Raw genomic sequence first — 24,169 nt, 5'->3', positions numbered from 1 at the left:
CTACATTCCACCCTTGTTAAAATGACAGTATCTTAAAACAACAACAACAAAATCAACATTCTGTCTCCACATTTGCAGAATCTACAATCTAGGAAAATGCAGCTATTGTAAATACTAACCCTATTTTAAATACTTCTACATTCAATATATAGCCTTAGGAGATTCCTCAAGGCCATAGTAGACAGATAATAAGAGAATGATGAACATGGATCATGTTATAAAAGACTTGTCTGGGCAATGTGTACAACTGTACCTTAATGTGCTCATAAGCTAGTCATTAAAGATTAACCTAACTCTTGGAAGTATTGAGAAATAGATATTTCAAGAATCTTAATTTCCCTCCAGTGTTTTAAAATTATGTTTTTAAAAGTTGAAAATTATTTTTATTATAACTTACAAAATATAAAACTATCAATCTAGAAGCTATATATCATTTAGTTGTATGAACGATTTCTCTCTAAACAAAGGATTCATAGAGTTAAGTTTTTAATTATAAGTATTATTGTAACAAAATAAGCTTCTATTCTCTGAATATAATTGCTAATGCCTCAGTAATCTAATTAAGAGACACACAACAGAGGTGTCTATCATAGGGAGAAACAAAAAGGCTTCTAGACATCAGTTACACTTGATTGCTAATGGGAATTTGTGATTTAGCAAGGGAGAGTTGCAGAGCTGTATCTCATGGTAAAGTCTGGTACTGAATTGTTTCCTTAGCATCTGAAATTGGCCTTGTAGATGCAGCAACTCCTTCAATCCACAGTTAATTTCTCTTTGGAAACAAGCAGTACTATTTCATGTAACCCACTATTCACCATAAGCAATTTCAGAAGAAACTAATAGCAGGGCAGAAAACAGTGTGAAACTGGTATTTGGAAAGGTGTGTTATACACAACTATTCCTGATGATTTTGGAAGTTATTTTTTTCCCTCTATAGCAATGCTATTGAGAAGCTAGGATTTATACTATCTTAAGTGAACTGTGTGGTCTCATGAAACAAAACAAAACAAAACAAAATTCATTGATTTTCAGTACCAAAATGAGTGTTGCAGAGACTAAACACAAAGAGAAATTTAATTTCAGGTAAAAGTATAGCAGAAAAAAATGTAGTGAAATAAATTGTATACCATTCCTTTACATTGTAACTAATTGTATGTGCCTTTCATCCTGCTTGGCATATCAATATTTATATTCTTAATGAAAATACATAAACATAAACCTCATTAAATAGTATTGGATTAACTATTCTTTGAAAACAGATTTATATTATAATAGTAGAATCAAATAAAAATAACAATTTCATCCCTTAAGTAATAGAAATGAGGAAAGGTTTTTAAGATAATTGGAATAGCCAAAAAATCCAAAATTAAAAAAAAAATCTTGTTTTTCTTTTTTTCTTTTTCTTTAAAGTCTGCATTTCTTTAGTTAATTCCAGTGCCTCAATTGATATTTTCTCCACATTCTACAGCACAGACTTTGAAGAGATACTCAATATTTTGTTTTCCACCTGTGGCTCATGCATATTTTTATGCATGCAAAATATATTACATACATAAAAGTTTAATCTACTTTAAAATTATGACTAATAGAGTTAGAACAAATTGAGCCATTACCACCTTGGTAACAATCTCCTGAGACTATTCTAATTTGCTTGCTTTTATAACATTACTTCCAACATGGCTATAAACATCAAACTCATCTTTTGAAAATACAGAGATTCAAATATTTTAGTATACTGTAATTCATAGAAGTAGTTTATCTTTAGCAAGCAGGAAACAGGAAAAACACTACTAATATTATTACTACTAAATTACTATTATTATCATTATTTACAGAAGTATAATGCAGCATTTTCTTATTTTGTTTGTGATTACTTCATTGCAAGATGAATTAAAGAAAGAGAGTGAGGCTGGTAGTGAATTTTGATCAGTATTATAGCAAAAAATTCTTGCTTAGTTCCTCCTGGTGTTTGGTAAGTAGCAGTGAATACTTAAAATGCATGACCAAATTCATATAAACTATTTTCATATAAACATTCAACTTCCTGCCCATCTAGAGTTTCTGAAGAAACTGTTAGATAGAGTACTCTTTTAATGTTTTTTGGAGGGATGGGTTATGTAATTACACTTTTTCCCCCTTCCATCCCACCAAATGTTAGAATATATTCATCCTTGTTCCTTTTCAAAATCATGGAGTCTTTTTTGTACTTTTTGTTGCATATGTTTCCCTAATTTTTCATATATGTTTTGGTAAGCAAATAGGTAGAGGAATATGACACAGAGTAGACAAGACATCTAATTCTCATTAGATGGTTGTGTGAGGAGTTTTGGAGGGAAGAATGTAAAGGAGGGATTATGTAATTATAATACAATCTCTAAAAATAATAACAACAAATAAAAACAAGAGACACTATGAAATAATGACTTAAAACTGTGTATCAAATTTGCCGGTGTTGGTGAAATAAGTGAACTGAGTATTTTATAAGATGTATTTATGCTCTAGGTTATAAACTATGCTGCTAAATATTCATTTACTTAGGCAGCAAGCATAAAAATGAAGAAATGTCAATACAATTTCATTAATACAAGATAGTAATGGTGCTGTTCCTATTAACAAGAATATGTGACTCCCTGTCCATTATGGAGTTAAGTAGAACAATTTTTCTTCTATGTTCATTGATGTTCTGAGGATGCTTCATTTCGTCAACTTATAATTGGTTGTTATAGAAACAAACATTTCCTCAAATGACTTATATTAAAGGAGTTCCCTGAGCTGGTCAAAGCAGCAACATAAATCCTGATGAAATTTATTGCACAAGCAAATTTGTAACGTATTAACTTGATTGACCTAAACACTATTATGATAGGCAAATATTCTAACTTCAATTCCTTTAGGAAAAAGTAATCTTTGCTCTTATAATCTCATATTAACACAACTGCTCATTTAAACACGCTTGTAATATACACTATCCATATAATCATAGAATCTATATGAAGTTTTATTTACAAATCAGAAATATAGTTCAAAATTTAAATTTAGTTGAAAATTATATATAATGTACATATATATATGTGTGTGTGTGTGTATGTTTATATACATACATGTATTCATGTGTATAGTAAAATATGTACACTGAATTATGGACTGATATATTCTTGAGAATTTAAAAGATACATAATTTTCAGTTAATTAAAATGTAGCTGCATATGTAGCAGAACATGGCCTAGTCGTCCATCATTGGGAAGAGAGGTTCCTTGGTCTTGCAAACTTTATATGCCTCAGTATAGGGGAACACCAGGGCCAAGAAGTGGGAGTGGGTGGGTAGCGGAGTGGGGGGGGTATGGGGGACTTTTGGGATAGCATTTGAAATGTAAAATAAGAAAATAACTAATTAAAAATGTTCTAGCTTAATTTTTATTGTGTTCCTATTAACTTTATTCAGTTGCTTTTGAAAAATTACACTGCCAAATTATACTATAATGTATTTTCAATAATATTTCTATGAATAAATACATTAAACATAAAGACATTCTACAATCAACAAAAATATGTGAAATGATTAAATGTTTCTCACTGGTAACTATAGGAAACACATTATCTTAAAATACTACTTGCTTCTTTACTTAAACATGAAAAACTCCTGCATTTTATTATACTGAGTTTGAATTTTGGAGTGTAGTTATTTTTTGTTTTACTTATGTTCATTTCTATTTCAAATAGTGGTTATCAATTGTCAAGAAATTTATATTTATACATCAAACATAAAGATTTCTCCCAGACTTATTGTATATCACAACATTTGTATTGTTATTTAATATATAAATATTGAATTTATTAAGTAAGATTTGCCTTAATAATTAGATTTTAATACATTCTTATTGATTTTAACAGCTGAAGATGCTTGTGGGGGAACAATGAGAGGTTCCAGTGGCATCATATCCAGCCCGGGTTTTCCTAATGAATACCATAACAATGCAGACTGCACATGGACCATTGTAGCAGAACCAGGGGACACAATCTCACTGATATTTACAGATTTTCAAATGGAAGAAAAATATGATTACCTAGAAATAGAAGGTTCTGAGCCACCTACAATATGGTAAGTGGATAACTTAATTAAACTTGTATTCATTTCATTGTCTGATGCAAAGTTAGGAACATGAAGCTGTAGGTAGAGCTATAAGATATGGGTGTTGAAGGGATTTTGAACCTTTTTGCAAACCTATAAAGATGCATTGTCAGAACTGGGAGATACTTTCATGGATTTTGACTCAGTCAATGTTACATCAGTACTTATGTCACAGGATTAGTAAGGATAGTCATTTTTTATGACAAGGAAATAAAATCTGTGCCTCTTGCTTCTTACAATGCTGTTGTTTATCATGATAGTCCAAACTTAGCCATCCCTTTAAATTAAGTTACAAGTCCATGACGTATCTTCCCTTAGTTTACATTTATAGACCATTTACTTAGCTTGTTATAACTGAAGACAAATTTTGTTTAAAGATGGAATTTTTCTTTACAGACTCAAAACATGGTTTAAAAACATTGTGTTTTCAAAATATGCCTTTTGGGAATAAAATACCTAAAGTGTTTGCTTATGTTGCTTCAAATTTGTACATGCTCCAGAGAATATTTTTTAACTGAAAGAATAGTAAGGAATCAATGGGAACGGGAAGACATAGGCACACACTAGAGTTGGAAGAACTTTTGAAGTCATGGAATGCTTGTGTTAGAGCATGGGCATATCTGCAACAGTTAAATCCAAAGGTCTGAAATGTCAAGCAACTGTTATTATGAAGTGTAAAAATTGATTTTAAGGTGGAATGATTAGCTATAAGAACATCACTTAAGAGTTGATTGCAGGAATCTAACAGGAGAGCACAGTTGCTAGTATTATGATGCTATCAAGAGACAGAGGGGTAAAACATATTAGCAGATATGCTAGAATTAAAATGAAAATGACTCTGTAACTGGTTAGGAATTATAAGAAAGATAGTCTTGAAATAGAAACTTTTGTTATTTATTGACTTTAGCAAATGGTGAAAATGATAATGATTTTCTATATTAGCACTGTTGGAAGAAAGTCAAGTCAACTTTGGAATGCAGACTCCATGGATAATGAGATTTGCATTAAAAACAAGAGTTTGAAGGTATTTGAGACATACATTTGAAGCCATCTGACACTTAACTGTATGAATGAGAAATTTCCAAAAGACATGCAATAGTGATATTTAGTTTGTTTCATCAGCATTGAAAGAATAGAAGTCAATGAATAGCTAGACAGAAACAATGTGAAGAATGAGTAGAAGGAGTGCTAGAGTGAATCTGGAGATTTGCAATACTGATTTTGCTTGAGAGGATAAGCTTGTAAAGAAGACTAATCTAGTGTATCCAAAATGTAGGAGGGGACATGTTAGAGAATGACACACAACACAAAGATGGCAGAAAGAATGTAAATGGCAGAGTGTTCCCATTGTGGCCTGAAGATGTATGAACATTACATAGGTGCTTTGAAAAGTCACAGTTGGCTAAGTTTACAGTAATTCAGAATGAATCTCCATCAGAAATGCTACCATGTAATAAAGATCAAGGATAGTTTATCTATTCAAACCCATATTTTATATCTCTTCTTTTGGGACCTTGAAAGACACAATTTATCTTCTTCCATAATAATTTTATGTGAAGTTATAATTAAACATGGCTAATCCTGCTTTAAATAGAGGATTTAAAGAAAATTATTTTAGAAGTTACTATTCTAAAACAGTTCATATTTAATTCATGTACAGCTAGATAATGATATAATAGATTTCCTAATAATTTTGGTACTGATGATGCAGAAGTTATTCTACTGCTGCTTACAAAGCATTCATGTGCTTGGTATGCTGAAAAAATGGCAAAATTCTCATAGTAATTACTCTCTTGTTTCCACTGAACTCTGTAACCTAAATAAAATCCTTATATGCTCTGAAACATTACATCCCGATTTACCTTGATAAAGATACTTCTGTGTACTACCTTCACAACTTTTAATACTTATTTGTATGTTTTAACAATATGAGGAATAAAATAATAAGAGTTTTTTAATTAACTCGGTCAGAATCACAAAGTTCTCTCCTGTCTATTATCTGCTTCAAATATCGTCAAGCTACATTATTTCCTCTTGCTCAGGAAGTAATACATATTTAATTTTGCTAATGTTATTATAGTACATACAGACAAGTCCAGACTTCTACTAGATGGAGACTCTGACTCAAAAATTAGGTAACTTGACATGTTACATGAAAATTATAGAAATATACATCTGCTATAATTCTAATAGTGAACATTTAAACAAATAGTACGATTAATAAGTTATTTTATGCCTCAGTACAGGGGAGCGCCAGGGCCAAGAAGTGGAAGTGGGTGGATGGGAGAGTGGGTGGGGGGGCATGTGGGGGACTTTTGGGATACCATTGGAAATGTAAATGAAATAAATACCTAATAAAAAATTTAAAAAATAAGTTATTTTACTTAGCCAATTAAATATCATAAATAATAATCCCTTTAAATATTATTATTTATGAAATTAATGTATAAACTTACTTGCAGACAATTAATACTGCTAAACTAAATGCTAGCCCTTTAAGCCCAATAAATAAATATTTTCTGCCTTTCATAAATATACAACCATGAGAATGACACACTTTATTTCAAGTGACAAGGTTGTAAAAACTCTTCCATTATAGCCATGTATTGGTTTCATAACATTCTTAATTCATTAAAAAGGTCAAGGGGAGAAAAGGTAAATATTGAAATATTGATATTTTTCTGATTGAATTACAAAGAATTTCTTTGTCTTCAGATATCTCATCCAAAGACCCAGAACTTTATATTCCCATATATGTGTTTAAACTCCATGCTGAAGTATGAGTAGTAGTATGAGGCAACCCATCCTTCATGCCACAAATGGTATTAGCAATCTTTGGGTTGTTTCCAGACTCAAAATCCTAAGTCAATAGGTCCTGGATTGTTTCAAAACTCAACTATCCTTACCTGCTATATGGTTGGATATGGCACTTACATCTTTTATTTCATATCAGTAACATTCTATTAATTCTACTATATGTCACATTGTTTGTCTGGACAGGTACAGCAGGAACAAAGAATTGATGACTTCCTTGCTTACAAAGTGTAAGCAATAAATTGCTTCCTACTAGATTTCTCAATGAGGCGTGAGTGTCATTCTTACTCACTATTCTCACCAGCACGAGCTGCTACTACCTTCCTTTCTTGATACTAACCACTTGGAAGGGTTTGAGATGAAATCTCAAAGTCATTTTGTTTTGTATTTTCCTGATGGCTATGAATGCTGAACATTAAGTGATATTCAGCCATGAGTTTCCTTTGTTGATAATTGTAATTTTAGATCTGGACTCTGTTTATATGTTTTTGTGTTTGTGTGTGTTTTGTTTTGTTTTGTCTTGTTTGTTTTTGCTATTTTCTTGAGTTCTTTGTATCTTTTGGATATTAGCACTCTATTGCATGTGGAGTTGCTAAAATTCTTTTCTCATCCTGTAGGCTTCAACTTTGTTCAAAGAATGAAGTTTCTCAATTTTGGGAAGTCTAATATGTTAACTAGTCATCTTACTGCCTGTGCTAACATTGTTCTATTCAGTAAGACTTCTTCTGTGTCAACAAGTTGAATCTATGTATCTATTTTTGTTTGTTTGTTTGTTTTGTTGCTGCTGCTATCTTTGACACACTTAGAGTTGAGTTTTGTGTAGCCTCTTAAAAATGAATCTAGTAGGATTCTTCTACAGCCATCCATCCAGTTTGCCCACTGATTTTTGTTTTGTTTTGCTTGTTTGAAGATACTGTTCTCTTTCCAATGCATATATCTGTTCTCTATATCAAGTATCAGGTTTGTATGGATATGTGAATTTATATTTGGTACTGGAGTGAGATTCTGTTGGCCAGGAGGTCTCTTCGTCCTAGTGTTATGCTGTTTCGTTATTGTAGATGTGTAATAAAATTAGACTCGATGGACAGTGATACTTCAAAGCAGTTCTAATTTCATTTGGAATTATTTTTGCTACCCCGTGGTGTGTGTGTGTGTGTGTGCTTGTGTGTGTGTGTGTGTGTGTGTGTGTGCATGTTTGCAAGTGTGTGTGTGTGTGTGTGTGTGTGTGTGTGTGTGTGCACGCACACATGTATTTCCATGTGAAGCTGAGGACTCTTCTTTCAAGATCTCTGAAGAATTGTATTAGAATTTTAACGAGGATCATATTGAATATGTAGATTGCTTTTTACTATGTTAATCTTACTGATCTATGAACATGGGAGATACTTCCATCTTCTAATATCTTCAACAATGACTTAAAGTTTTTATCATACAAGTCTTTCATTTGCTTGAGTAGAGATATTCTAAGAAATTTTGTACTATTGAGGCCATTTTACAGTCCCCATTTCATACCCTTTCTGGTCCACTCTGACTGTTTAATATTCAATAACCTCTTCTTCCCTTATTATCTCCACAAGGATGTCCCCACCACACCACACCACACCCTACCAGATCTTCCCACTCCCTGAGGCCTCAGTCTCTTGAGGGTTAGATGCATCTTCTCTGACTAAACCCAGACCCAGGAGTCCTTTGCTGAATATGTGTTGTGGTCCCATTAACAGCTGGTGTATGCTGCCTGGTTGGTGGCACAGTGTCTGAGAAATCTCAGAGGTCCAGGTTAGTTGAGACTTTTGGTCCTCATACAGGTTGTCCTCTTCCTCAACTTCTTCCAGCATTTCCCCAATTTAACCACAGGGGTCAACAACTTCTGTCAATTGGTTGGCTGTAAATAGCTGCATCTGACTCAGCTGCTTGTTGGGTCTTCTGGAGGGCAGTCATGATCGGTCTCCTTTTGTGAGTGCTCCATAGCCTCTGAAATAGTGCCAGGCCTTGGGATCTCCCCTTGAGCTGGATCCCAATTTGGGACTGTCTCTGGACCACCTTTTCCTCAGGATCTTCTCCATTTTTGTCCCTATAATCCTTACAGACAGGAACAATTATGGGTCAGAGATTTCTACTGGAGGGTGGCAACCACATCCCTCACTTGATGCCCTGCCTTTCTGTTGGGGGTGGGCTATACAAGTTCCATAACACTACTGTAAGGCATTTCATATAAAGTCTCTCCCTTTGAGTCCTGAGAGTCTATCACCTCCCAGGTCTCTGGTACATTCTGGAGGGTCACCCAACATCCTACCTCCTGAGGTTGCCTGTTTTCATTTTCTCTGATGGCCCTCAGGGCTTCAATCCTGTTCCCCCACCCCCACCCAATACCTGATCAGCTTCCCCTCTTTCCCCGTTGAGACCCAGGATCCCTTCATCCATTCCCCTGTCCTGAGATTGCTTTCTTCTCCCTCCCAAGTGGAATTGAAGCATCCTCACTTGGGCTCTTTGGCTTGTTAACCTTTTTAAGTTCTATGAATTTGTATCCTGTGTATTCTGTAATTTTTATGGCTAATATCCACTGATTACTGAGTACATACCATGCATGTCTTTGGGTCCTGAGTTACCTCACTAAGGATGATATTTTCTAGTTCCATCCATTTGTTCTCAAAACTCAGGATGTTCTTGTTCTTAATTTCTGAGTAGTATTCCATTGTGTAAATGAACCACATTTTCTGTATCCATTCTTCTGTTGTGGGACACCTGGGTTGCTACTAGCTTCTGCTATGAATAAGGTTGCTATGAACATAGTAAACACTGTGGCATGGTGGGGCATCTTTTGGGTATATTCCCAAGAGTGGTTTAGCTGGATCTTCAGGTAGATCTACTTCCAATTTTCTTAGGAAACTCCAGTTTGATTTCCAGAGAACTTGTACCAGTTTGCAATCCCACCAGCAATGGAGGAGTGTTTCTCTTTCTCTACATCCTCTCAAACATGTGTTGTCACTTGAGATTTTGATCTTAGCCATCTTGATTAGAGTAAGGTGGAATTTCAGGATCATTTCAATTTGCATTTCCCAGATCACTAAAGACTTTGAACATTTCTTTAGGTGCTTCTCAGCCATTCAAGATTATTCTGTTCTGAATACTCTGTTTAGTTCTATAACTCATTTTTGATGGGATTGTTTGTTTGTTTCTGTTGTTGTTGGTGGTGGTGTTTTTTTAATTTTGATTTTTCTTTTTTTTCTTTCTTTTTTTGGGGGTTTTTGGTGGTGTGCTTCTTGATTTATTTATATATTTAGTATATTAGCCATTTATGGGATGTGGGGTTAGTGAAGATATTTTCTCAATATATAGGTTACCAATTTGTCATATTGGCTGTGTCCTTTGCCTTACAGAAACTTTCTAGTTTCATGAAGTCCCATTTATCAATTCTTGATCTTAAAGCATGAGCCATTGGAATTCACTTTAGGAAATTTCATCCCGGGGGCCAATGTGTTCAAGGCTTTTTTTCACTTTCTCTTTTATTAGAGTCAGCATATCTGGTTTTACAGTGAGTCCTTTGATCCACTTGGACTTGAGCTTTATGCAAGGTGATGAATATTTGCATTTTTCTACATACAGACAGTTTGTCCAGCACCATTTATTGAAGATGATGTCTTTTTTCCATTGTATATATTTGACTTCTTTGTCAAAGATCTGTTTCCTATGAATGTGTGGTTTTGTTTCTGGGTTTTTAGTTCTAGTCCATTGTTCAACGTGTCTGTCTCTATACCAATACTAAGCAGTTTTTATCACTATTTCTCTGTAGTATAGCTTGAGGTCAGGTACGGTGATTTCCCCAGAAGTTCTTTTATTATTAAGTATTGTTTTAGCTCTTCTGAGGTTTTTGATTTTCCAGATCAATTTCTCTCTCCAAGTCTTTGAAGGATTGTGTTGGTATTTTGATGGGGATTGTATTGAATCTGTAGATTACCTTTGGAGGGATGGCTATTTTTGCTATGTTAATTGTGCCAATCCATAAGCACAGGAGCTCTCTACGTTTTCTAAGATTTCTTCCTTGATTTCTTTCTGAGTGACATGAAGTTATTTTCATACCGATCTTTCACTTGTTTGGTCAGAGTTATCCCAAGGTATTTTATATTATTTGTGGCTATTGTGAATGGTGTTGTTTCCCTAATTTCTTTCTCAGCTTATCATTTGTATAAAGGAAGGCTACTGATTTATTTGATTTAATTTTATATCTAGCCACATTGCCAAAGTTGTTTATCAGCTGTAAAAGTTCTCTGGTAGAATTTTTGGCATCACTCATGTGTACTACCATATCATCTGTGAATAATTATACTTTTACTTCTTCTTTGCCAGTTTGTATCCCCTTGATCTCTTTTTGTTTTCTTATTCTCTAGCTATAACTTCAAGTACTGTATTGACTAGATATGGGGAGAATGGGTATCCATGTCTTGTCCCTTATTTTAGTTGGGTGCTACAAATACCTCTCCATCTAATTTGATATTAGCTGCTGGTTTGCAGTAAATTACTTTTATTATGTTTAGGTATGGATCTGGAATGCCTGATCTCTCCAATGCTTTTAACATGAACAGGTGTTGTATTTTGTCAAATACTTTTTCAGTATCTAAGTAGATGACCATGTGATTTTTTTTCTTTGAGTTTGTTTCTATAGTGAATTACATTAGTGGGTTTTTGTATATTGAACCAAGTTTGCACCACTGGATGAAGCTTACTTTATCAATGATGGTTTTGATATGTTCTTGGATTCAGTTTGCAAGAATTTTATTGAGTATTTTTGCGTTGATATTCATAAGGGAAATTGATCTGAAGTTCTCTTTTTTTACGTGTCCTTTTGTGGTTTAGGTATCAGAGTAATTGTGGCTTCATAGAATGAATTAGGTAGTGTTCTTTCTCCTTCTATTTTATGGAATAATTTGAGGAATATTGGTAGTAAGTCTTCTTTGAAAATCTGGTAGAATTCTGCACTAAAGCCATCTGGCTCTGAAATTTTTTTTCGGTTGTGAGGTTTTTAATGACTTCTATTTCCCTAGGGGATATGGATAGGTTTAGATAGTTTACCTGCTCTTAGTTTAACTTTGGTGTATAGTATCTGTCTAGAAAACCATCCATTTCCTCTAGATTTTTTCAGTTTTGTTGAGTATATGCTTTTGTAGTAGGATCTGATGATTTTTTTGAATTTCTTCCATTTCTGTTGTTATGTCTACCTTTTCCTTTCTGATTTTGTAAATTTGCCCTCTGTGCACTTTAATTAGTTTGGCTAGTATTTTATTTATCTTGTTGATTCTCTCGAAGATGCAGTCAGTTTTTGCTGATTTCTTTTTTATTTCATTCATTTGTATATAAGAAGACTACTGATTTTTATGTGTTAGTTTTGTATACAGCTACTTTTCTGGACAGGTTAATATACTGAAAGTGCTTCTTTATGGAATGTATGGGTCATGTATGTACATTACCAGGTCATCTGTAATTAAAGTAGTATTATTACCATTTGTGTGCTGCTTCTTGCACGCGCCTGACTTGCCAGCAAGAACGAACGCCACAATAGGATCCTTCCGCACACATTTATTGGGAGAGCTTGATTGCATAGGCGAAGAGACCCCCAAGCCCAGAACTGGTGCTGCTTATATAGGCCTAGAAGAGGCGTGTCTCACACCCGGATTGGTTGTGCTTGGGTTATGCCTACCACCTCATTTGCATGCCTACATCTGATTGGTTAACTTCTCTCTCATCTGATTGGTTAACTTGTCTCTCATCTGATTGGTTAATTCTCAAAACCTCATCTTGGCAAAAAAAAAAAAACTTTACTGCCTATGTATGCGTGGTGGCTAGCAGAAGCCAGTGCCACCCTGCAACGGCACATGTGGCTTCCCACACTGCTAAGTGTATTCATGCTTGCAAATGGAATATCTGTAATTATTCTAGTGCTTTCAATCTCTTTCTTTGATGTTTTATAATTTTTATTGTGCAGACACTTAAGCTCATAAAAAGCTTTACTTATAGGTTATTTTTTTCTTAAAGTACAATTAATAAAAGTTTTAAAATATATGAATATATGAAGGTGACCTTAAGGAAATCACTAAACATTGGGGAGAAAGTTAGGGCCTCAAGTGGCATCTCTTGTCACCAAATGAAGCTTCCAGTGCTGAGATCTGAGTTACATCTATTTGATTTGTTAGCCAAAGGGATTCCACAAAAAAACAAATTTACTGAGTCTCTTGCTAGGACAGGTTGTTCTCCACAATAGGACAGCAACATCTGACTGCTTAAAGACAACACATACACAATTCACTGAACATTCTAATGTCCATTAGTTACCTACATAGAGAGCCTTAACCCATAATTTACACCATCTTAAATAGAGGAAAATTTTCTGCATACTATCAAAAGAGAAAATAACCAACCCAGTAAGAAATCATTTATCTACAGTTGTGTACTGCCTACAAGACATGTTAAGGAAATGGTGGAATGAAGCTTATGGAATAATCAAACAATATATTCAATTTGACTTACAGAACACTCAATAAGATGGAACCCATTCAGGACACAGCTTATATAACCAAGAAACTGAGAGAATAGCCCAATGACCTGGGGCAAAATCAAATTATACTGGTCTAAAAAAAGTCCTAATGAAAACTGCATAGTATTGGAATAAAAATAGGCATGCTGATTAGTGGAATCAAATCAAAGACAGAGACATAAGGAGGACTTAAGGGGATATAAGGATCTCTCAGGGAAGGGGAAGTACAATAATTTTTCAGGTAGATGGGAGGTGGTTGGGATTGGGAACAGAAAAAATAAGATTGGGGTAAGGAAGAAAATAATTTACTGAAGTTAGGCAGCATTTTGAGGTAAAATCCCTGTGGTGTGGAAATCTTTTGCAACAGAAACTGTAAGGAACCTACAAGATTAACTCCAGCAATGACAGCTAGTTTTGGAGGGACACTATATTTGAACTGGCCATGTTCTGTAACCAGGAAAAGTAGAGAGATTGTGGTACTAACCAAAGCCACAATGCCTTCTAGTACAGGTTGTCCTGCCTGCATAGTGTGCTGGGACTAGAGCCTAAAAAAATTTTACATCAAACAGACCAGAGACAAGACACCCAACAACTGAAGGGAGCAGATGCAGAGTTCTACAACTTAACATTTGGCAGAACTTATGGAGTCCTGTTGAAAGGGGAGGAAGGAAAAGAGGAACAAGAGGTGTCAGGGATATACAAGGACAACATGACCCACAAAAATCAATTGACTGGGACTCATAAAACCTTGTAGAGATCAGGGAGCCTGTAGGAGTATGACCTAGGTGTGTGTGTGTGTGTGTGTGTGTGTGTGTGTGTGTGTGTGCGTGTGTGTGTATACACATTAATAGCTTGGTGTTCTTGTGGGAATTCTATCAGTGTGAGTGGGACTGCTCATGTCTTGTTTGGTTGTGGAATCCTTTCCTGCTACTGAATTGCTTTGTCTGGCACTGATATGATGGTATATGCCTCTTCTTATTACAACTTGTTATGTGGTGTTTGGTTAGTGCACCTGGGTAGTCTGCTCTTCTCTGAGGGGAGGATAACAGAAATGAGGAAACTTCAGTAGGGAAATAATATAAGAGAAGAATTTTAAAGAGGAAAATAAATAATAATAATAACACACTGATAAAATAACCCCTAGTGGTATTCTACTATACTCATAGATCAGGGCCTTGTTCAGGCTTAGTCAAAGAATCTTCTTCTTGCAGAAGATGGGAACAAATATAGAGACCATAGCCAGACATTATGCAGAGTGAGAGAACTTGAGACACTCAGTGCTAAAGGAGATATCTCCATTAGATCTCTCTCCTCAGAGCTCAGAGAACCCTGATGAAGAGAAGGAAGAAAGAATATAAGCGCCAGAGAGGAAGACACCAAGAAAACAAGCCCCTCTAAATCAAGATGAACAAATATCATAGTAAATCACAGTCTGAAGTAGTATGCACAGACTCTGTCTATATCTGTACCAGCGTTTCTGTGTTTATGTTATAGTTTCTAGGTTAGTGTTTTTACTGGATTCCTGAGTTTATGAATAAAGGAGATATCTGATTCTTGTGCCTTTTCTTAGGCACTTTTCCTTCTGGTAGTTTATCTTACACAATTTTGATATAAAAGTTTATTTTGACTTATTTTATTATGTTACATTTTTCTAAAAGTGAAAGAATGTATAAAAAAATAAATGAATGAAAACCTAGCAATTATGGGAAAGGATACCAACTAAACTGTCATTTATACTTCTGTGAGAGGAAAAATCAGTTTTCTCCAATTAAATGACAGTGGGTATATCTAATACACCAAGGCAGGCCTCAAGTTCAGAAATATCTCACAAACATAATGGATTCCACAGGGTTTTCATTGTTGTTGTGTGTTGTTATTGTTGTTAGAGTGTGTTTGTGTGTGTGTGTGTGTGTGTATATATATATATATATATATATACACATATACATATACACATACACATACACATACACATATACATATAATATACATACATACGCACACACACATACACACACACATATATGTGTGTGTGTATGTGTGTGTGTGTATGCCTTATTTGTTTAGAGTTTGGTAAGTTTGTTGTTCTTCTGTTCTGTATTAGTTCAGGGGGGAGTGGTGTCTTATTGATTTTGTTGTTGAATTGGGCTTTTGTTTGTGTGTTTTTGAGAAAGAACTTAAAGTTAGGTGCTTAGGCATGGGGAGATGATTTCAATTAACTTGGGAGATGGGAAGAAAAAGATCAAAATATATTTTTATAGTTATTTTAAATAATAAAAGTGTTATAAAACAGAAAATGGCTATATAACCAAGTAATCTGTGGATTCAATATAATAAAAATGAAAATTTCGATGAAATTGACAGTAACGGGAAGCCATCAAAAATTCATATGGAACCATAAATCATGGAAAGCCAAAGGAATCGCCAACAAAAGGAAAAAAAATAGGAAAATATCAAGATACATTATTTAAAATTGTATTAAAGGGTCATGTTAGTAAAAACAATATGCATCCTTCACCCAACACATAATCAGACAATTAAATGGCATAATGGAGTACAGGACCAAGAAATAACCCCTCACAGCTATGATTTTTGAGCTTTCATATAAAAGTGATATTAGTAGATAAAATTCAACATCTCCAAGAAATCCTGAGAAACCTAGATATCCACATACAGAATAGTAAAATTAAACCACATGTCTCTAATATGATACCCAAGTCAAATCAACATATGTCAAATGCCTTAAGAAAAGGCTGGAAAATCTGAAAATATTAGAAGAATGCATTGTGATACAGTTCAGGATATAAAAGATCCTGTGCAGAAGAGTAACAGAATGCATTTTATGTATGCGTGAAATTTCTGAAGAACATGAAAACTTATTAAATATATTTTAAAATGTATTAATAAAAAATGGCTAAGATGCATATGAATACAAGTTTCATATAATTAGCAGTCAGGAAAAATTAAAATAAAAATGTATGTAGAATCTATTTTAACCACATAGGAAGGCCTAGCAAACAAACAAACAAAAAATAATAGCAAATGTGAATAAGTATGTGAGCTATCTCTCACCTGTATGTCCCAGAAAGTATATATTAATATCCTGAAAGATAAACATTTGTATACGAAGAATGGGATGGTTTATATTTGTGAGTATGGGTAAATATGAAATCTATTTAATTGCAAATATCTATTGAAATCTTTTACTTCATACAATGAATATAAACCAATACAATCAAACGATGAAAATGTGATAAAGACTTAGAGAGTTTGAGAAGGGCAAGAATGTTGTGATGTGCTGGCCGTCTGTTGATCTATGGTCATGGGATCTGGGATTGTCTTCAAGGAAGGAAGGGTCCTAACAAATATCAGGAATGAGCATTTCAGGTGGAATTGCTAGCAGAGAAACATACATATAACACATGCTAGAGTACTCTGGAAGCTGAAGGACAACCATGTGTGAAAATTATAGAGGAAAACAAGACATGATAGTGCCTAGGGCAGGAGTCACTGCTGACTTTAGTAATGGTAAGTTATTAAGCCCATCATTGTTTTGGCATCAGAGTTACATTGTGAAATTTGTCATTTAGACAAAAGTATTTTTTCTGTTTGCTCTACCAAAAATAAACTATAGAAAAAAGTCTGTTGTCAATATTCATGATACAGGTTAAAACTGACAATATCTATAACAAGACTACCAAAATGGATATGAAAAATCCATTAGAATTTCTAGAAAAAGGTGTAAGCATTTTTGGAAAGGGAGATATGAGGATAGAGGAAAGAAAGAGAGGATAGTTCTAAAATATTTGGCTTTAATGGTGGTCTAAATTCAATACACCTTGGCGATGGGAAGAGGACTAAGAAGACAATTTGTTGGAATGCATTTTGAGATATCTGACCTATAAGTAGGTAGCTTTTGCATATATGGGTAAGACATGTTTTAGATCAACATGAATGTTGCAAGCTGCAGATCAGAATCTAATATTCAAAAGCTATAACTCTGTCTCAAAGTAGAATAGAATACTAAATTAAGAAAAGAAAGAATACTAAGCACTGGGGCATTTCACCACCACCAATTCTGAAAATTGACATGGTACGGAGAGGATATTTAACATGCGGAAAATGGAAGAAAATAATATACAAAGGTGTTCATGAAGTCAGATGGAGAAGCCTTCCAGCTACTGCTCAGTTGTGTCTCATAAGGATATGTTTTTATTTGAGACTGGAGTAGGCTATACTCACAAAATGCCATATGCCTCTAATGGATCTTCAAATATTTATGAAATAAACATTTTAGCTTATGAAACAAGATTTCAATCTGCACACTGATTTAGGAATAGGGTGTTGCAGGACATGGTAATTTTGATGACCCAATTTTATGGGTGAATTTAACTGTAGTTGTATGAAACAAAGTAAAGTAGTGGTGGACAGGTCACGTAAACTATTAGGGAGTTTTGTAAGAAAGATATACAAAGAAATGGGAAAAGGTGGACTGATCTGGAAGAGTATTTTTAGATGCTTTACACATTTTTAACTATATAATATTTGTCTGCATAAATATATATGTTCCATGTGTTTACCTAGCACCCAGGAAGTCAGAAAAGATCATCAAATACCAAAAGCTGTCCATATGGGATGTTCTAAGCTGTCATGTGGGTGGTGTATCTTTACAGAAGCAACTCTTAACTGCTGATCTGCAGCTCCCAAATATTTTATTAATGTTTTTACTCTTTTGTTTTTAATTGTTAGAATTAAGTCTATACTTTTTATCATGAATTTAATGGCTCATCAGAGAATAAACAAGAAAAGATAATAAGATAAGCTAGGGCAATCATCTTAACAAGGTAAAAATAACTAGTGGTAGTAAGTTTAACCTTTACTTTAGAGGTGTATTTTTGAAATGAAGTAGAATAGCACAGTAACAGGAAAATTAGGTTGGAAAGAAAGTGAAAACTGATAGATCATTTGGCTGAAAAATCAGAACTCAGAGAGAAGGATTCTATTATAGTGATACTTTTAGATTTGATGACTGGGGAACTGCTATTAATGAAATAAAGATAGAAAAACTTTTTAGCAATTAAGATCAGAAGAAAAAATTGGAGTCCAGTTAAAATGTTGAGTGAATACTAATTTGATTCAGATTTTCATTAGCATATACCAAAGTTTTATGAATGTGTGACTGAATCATGATAAGGAGTTTAAACCTGAAATAACAGTTCATAAGCTGATAAAACTTAATACTATCAAGCACTAAAGAATGATCAGTTAGTAATGGAAAAGGAGAATTCAGATTTTACCAGTGAAAAGTGTATATGAATGTTATTTATATTGAGAATGAAGCAATTTTGAACAAATTTTGATTAACCTGCATTATTTCACACATTTATATTTTTGTTAAAATGCTACTTGACATTCAGATATACACTGATAAATTTACACTTGTAGATTTCTAATCAAGACTGGTTGCTATCTCCAAACATTGCTTCCAGTTATATATCAAATCCATCACTTTCTCACCTACTCAGGGTCATGCTTCTGATATTCTTAATATTGTCTATGCATCAAGTTTCGCTGTATGAATGATAAATCTTCAAGTAGACATAACTGAGTTTGTTCCCATTATTTCTCTTTAAATGTATTTTACAAAATGACCAACAACCTTTCAGTTCCTAATTTAATACTTACCTGAATTTGATTTATCTGCAACATTTGATCCTATCAGCCGTGTGACACTTGAGTCTTTTGCTCATTATTTTCTGACTGTATCTTCTCTGATTTTTGTAGTTATAATTTCTGCCCTCATTTTTTCTGAATATATTGAGGTCTCCTATGATTTTTTGTTCATCCCTTGTCTTGTAATTTTTTCAATATTTTTACTTGTATTTTTTATTTGGAAATTGTTCTTCTCTTTTTACTCTCCATTATTCACCTTTTTTTTTAGTTTTCTTAATAATCATTTGCACTCTTTTTCTTTTTGTGCATGTATTTTTATGTAACTAATGCAATTTTAAAGCTTTAATTTTAAGCTATACATAATACTTAGAACCACATACATTTCTGTCTTAAGTAGGTTAGCTTTCACTGTGAAATTAATAAGTGGTTTTGTTGTCTCACAAAGTAGAAATGTTGAAAGTTTTATTTTTCCTGATTTTTACTGATTATATTTGACTGAAGCAACATTCACCAGTCTTGATTAGACAAGCAGAAAAAGGAACTTTTACAAAAGCATGCAATGACACAATGCTTTGACACAATACAAACTCTGAAGACTGCATAGGCACTTTATCCAGGACCCCAGTATAAAATACTTATGATGCATTCCTGTTATTGTTGGGTTTTTAGGTTGTCATTATTACCAAAGTTACATGTTTCGAAATTGAACTACAAAGTCTATAGTCTAGACTTTCAGAAGGACAGAGGAAATGCAGCAATGTATTCATAAAAGTCTCCTTTGACATACTTGCAACTAAATCATCACTCTAACTCAAGTTTATAATCAATTTTACCAATTTTAAATTATTGGAATTATAACCTTTATTTTATGTGTAGGTATATTTTTCATCCATGTATGTTTGTGCAGCACACGTGTTTTAGTGCCCCCTAAAGCCTAGAAAGGTGCATTGAATTCCTTGAGACTGGAGAATAGTAAACAAAGCTGAGGGTTTGGGGAGCTGAAGGGCTTCCTCTATAAGAGCAACTAGGCTTTTAAATGCTGAGCAGTCTCTTCAGATCTAATTCAAATTCTAATCTCTCAATGCCTTTAAGAGTTTATATTTTCTGCAAATGAACTTTTCACTATGAACAATTTGGAACTTTCAAGTGTGTGTGTGTGTGTGTGTGTGTGTGTGTGTGTGTGTGTGTGTGTATGTATGTTTACTTCCATATTTAAAATATACCACATACTGATATTTTTAAAAATAGTGTATTGCTATAAGTAGCAAATATCATTTGTTTTAATACATAATTTTACCTTTCCATTAGTTAGAAATTCTCTAACCTGACACAAACAGTATTACTAATATACTATTGTATTATATTTATATATTTTCTTTGTTATAAAGAAAATGTGTTTTGCTGTGTAGCAAAAACAATTTTCAATTTATCTTAAGCAGTCTCAGCAAAGAGGGAAAGATTACATATGCATGAAACTAAAATTAATAAATATCAGGCAAATAAGAAAAAAATTTTCAAATTTTACAGCAAAGTCAGAGCCATATAAATGCAAATTTTTACTATTTTATTTTAGATACAAATGTTTGTTGTTGAAAGTATACCTTATATCTTTATGGAAATAAACATTAGTAAAATTTTACAATGTTTTCCTGCATATTTATTAAAGTACATAATTTTTAGTGTGGTCATGAAAATTATACTTATTCATTTTCACTTCTAAATTTAGAGCTTGAATTCTCTAGTAGACCAGCCTCAACAAACATACCATGTGGACTACTCCATTTCAAACCATTAGTCAAAGTTAATCTCCCATCTCTTAGTGGCTTGTTTTAGGTATCTTTGTGCAGTGATAAGAAATATACCTAACATATCATGTGATTACATATAAATGATATGTTCACTTTGTGGCCTTAATTAGCCAATATACATTTATGAAATCTGTGTATAATCATAATTACCTAGGAGGTCTCATGTACAGAAACCTAAACTCCTTGCTGCTATCACTTCTCCTCCACCTGCTTAAAACACTCATGAATATTCTCCAGAGCCTCTACAGTCTGAAACTCTAATCTTTGTTATCCTTATTTACTCCTTCCATCTAAGCATTTTCCACAAATGTAATCATGAAGCATGATGGGTGCTTGAATCATTCAAATCCCTCCAATGGTGATTGGCCTTTACTTAAGACAGGAGAAAGTATGACTATTTTTGGTAAGAAGAAAGGACAAATTTCTGGTGCATGGGAGTTTATACTTTCATGACTGGAAACATTGTCACATACTTTCTGGAAGTTTCTGGTTTCAATATAAAGGAAAGCACAAAAAGCACATTGTTATAAAAATGATAAATGAGAAAATTCTGTTAGATTCCAGGATTTTTTCAAGATAAAGGCAACTGAAGAATGGGGAGGAAACCCCTACAGTGCTCTGAATCCATTTAGAGATTTTGCACAGTGCAATTTCAGCAGCAGCATTTGGGGAAATTGTTGGCATATGTAACACAACTTAGTTGTAAAGGCTATGCGATATGATAATGAAGAATGAAACTGAAGTTATCCGTGGAGCATAGCCAGGATATAGAAAGGAGGGAGTTTAAATGGACTCTGTCACTTATTTCTGTCTATTCAGTTTATCTGTCTATGAGTTAACATACTTATTCATAAAACCTCTTTTTACAAAGATTAAGCTAATCAAAATAGAAAAATGCTCTAAAACATAAGGAAATTAAGATGTAATAATGCATATGTTGTTTTATATACCCCAAACAACAACTATGAAGTGTGGTAACTTCTTTTATTTTAAAGGAATGGTTTTATTTAAAAGTTAACTTCAGTTGATTCATATAAAACTTATTAATCATTTACTCACCCCCCTCTCTCTCTAATTTTACCATTTTATAAGTCTTGCATGTGCCAATATAGATTATTTTATCATGTTTTAAATATTTTTCTGTCAGTCAAAAATCTCTTTTAGATAATCCTTTAACTTTCAACATATTTTATTTAATAAATTCAATGGTAATTTGCCCATTCTTCTTTTTATTAATTATTTTACTTGTTTATATTTCAAATGATATCCCCCTTTCTGATTATCCCTCTACAAACCCCTATCCCATCTCCCCCTCCCCACTCCCCTTTGCCTCTATGAGTGTACTCCCCCACCCACTCAACCATTCCCGCCTCACTCCTCTAGTTTCCCCCTATTCTAGGGTATCAAGCCTCCACAGGACCAAGGGCCTCCTCTCCCATTGATAACTTAAGCCCACTCTTATACATCTGCATATACCCACTCATTTTATCCAAAAAGAACTCCTTTTCCCCTAGCATCCATCAATTATCGATCACATCTCAGGTAAGTGTAATGATTAATGAGATAGTCTCTTGTGAATGGATTTAATCCAGACACATAATATAAATATAACAATAGAATGTAAATTACAATATTATACTTATTTGAGAATTGAGAAACTATTTCTTACAATCATAGATAAATGTTCAGGAATTCTAGTCTTCCTCACATGTGTGTTCTAATACAAACAACAGATACCTGAAACCACATAGCACTGAGTCCTACATATACTAGTAATTGGTCATCTATTGCTGGCCCACTGTATCAGTGGACTCTATATACAGATCAAAAACCGAAGTCAGATTGCAATATTTGAAAAACAAAAATGTCTTTCTACACATATACTGACTTCTGTTTCTTGTAATTATTTCATCAATAGAATAATCACTATTCATATAGTCTCTGTGATGTAGTATAAGTAACCTAGTAAGCCTGTGAGTGATGTGAACAGTTTACATGTGAGTGGTCTAGCATTTATATAAGTTAACACAAAACCATTAAATTGTTCACTATGTAAATACCTTGCACACCTGTCAGTTTGGGTTCATAAGTATTCTCTTATGAATATCATGGAAGGTAGATATTCATAAGAGAATACTACTGTAATTAAAGAACAATAATTATTCAACAAAATATATTGCATGTTAACGTATATTTCAAAAAATAGTAAGTTACCAAAATATCAGAATAGTGACACATGCTCAAAGTTAAATTTTCAGTTTTAAAATAGTTTGCCTATCAAGGAAAATATGCATGATAGAAAAAGCCTTGAAATTGGTCCTATGGATATCATGGGTAGTCATGTATGAAAGATCTAATAGAGCTTGATTTACAGATTAGGAATTATGAGCAGTCAACAATATTTATAAATATTTATTTATATTTATAGTCCAATAACATTTAACCAAAACTTTTCAATTATTATTTCTCTTGAATTTTCAATGTAATCTGTTCACACTGAGTTTATGGCAGGTAACTAAAAATCATGGAAGGTAGATATTCATAAGAGAATACTACTGTAATTAAAGAACAATAATTATTCAACAAAATATATTGCATGTTAATGTATATTTCAAAAAATAGTAAGTTACCAAAATGTCAGAATAGTGACACATGCTCAAAGTTAAATTTTCAGTTTTAAAATAGTTTGCCTATCAAGGAAAATATTTGTTCACTTACATCATTTCAATAATCTTGGATATTCCAAAAATTATCAAAACAGGTTTATTGGTAGGCATATTGGTTTATCCTTGCCTGACTGAAGATCCCTGGCTAGATTTCCTGCAAGCAGAAGTGTGTTTGTGAAGGTTAACTGTGAGCACCACTTTCTGAAACATTTACAGGTAGATGGAATTTTTAGGAGCATTCTGCTTAGCTGTTACTCCCTGAAAAGAATAAGAAAATGATGCAGTGCTCTTAGCTAACTCGTGATATTTTCAAATTAGCATTCCCCAAAGAGGAAAAATGGACTTTATAATGAAGATTTCCACCTTCGTCTAACGCTAACATGGGTGTTCAAGGCATAAATGCAAGCGAAGCTATTAAATCCCTCAGAGTTATCTAAAAGCAAAATGACTAAGGATAAGAAAGTTATGATACTATTTAAGTTTTATGCTCATGTATTTTAATGAAAAGTAGGCTGAGCTTTCATGATTAAGACTTGTAATAGAATTTTTAGGG

At 33.5% G+C, this 24,169-nt stretch overlaps 1 protein-coding gene across 9 annotated transcripts in view; it reads left to right on the top strand.

The window, feature by feature from the left end:
* Positions 1–24,169, top strand: part of Csmd3 (CUB and Sushi multiple domains 3) — a 1,211,921-nt gene that overhangs the window by 330,964 nt on the left and 856,788 nt on the right. For all 9 annotated transcript variants that reach the window (XR_001781523.2, XR_003951374.1, NM_001081391.2 and 6 more), the window contains exon 5: positions 3,892–4,099. Coding sequence is in view for 7 of the 9 variants with exons in the window: in NM_001081391.2 (NP_001074860.2) it covers positions 3,892–4,099 (208 nt within the window). In the remaining 2 variants the exon portion in view is untranslated. The remainder of the gene's footprint in view (positions 1–3,891; positions 4,100–24,169) is intronic.

Source organism: Mus musculus, chromosome 15, assembly GCF_000001635.26.
Source record: "Mus musculus strain C57BL/6J chromosome 15, GRCm38.p6 C57BL/6J".
In the NCBI taxonomy this organism is placed as follows: Eukaryota; Metazoa; Chordata; class Mammalia; order Rodentia; family Muridae; genus Mus; species Mus musculus.
Note: the sequence above shows the minus strand (reverse complement) of the source record. Positions and strands in the feature narration are given on the sequence as shown.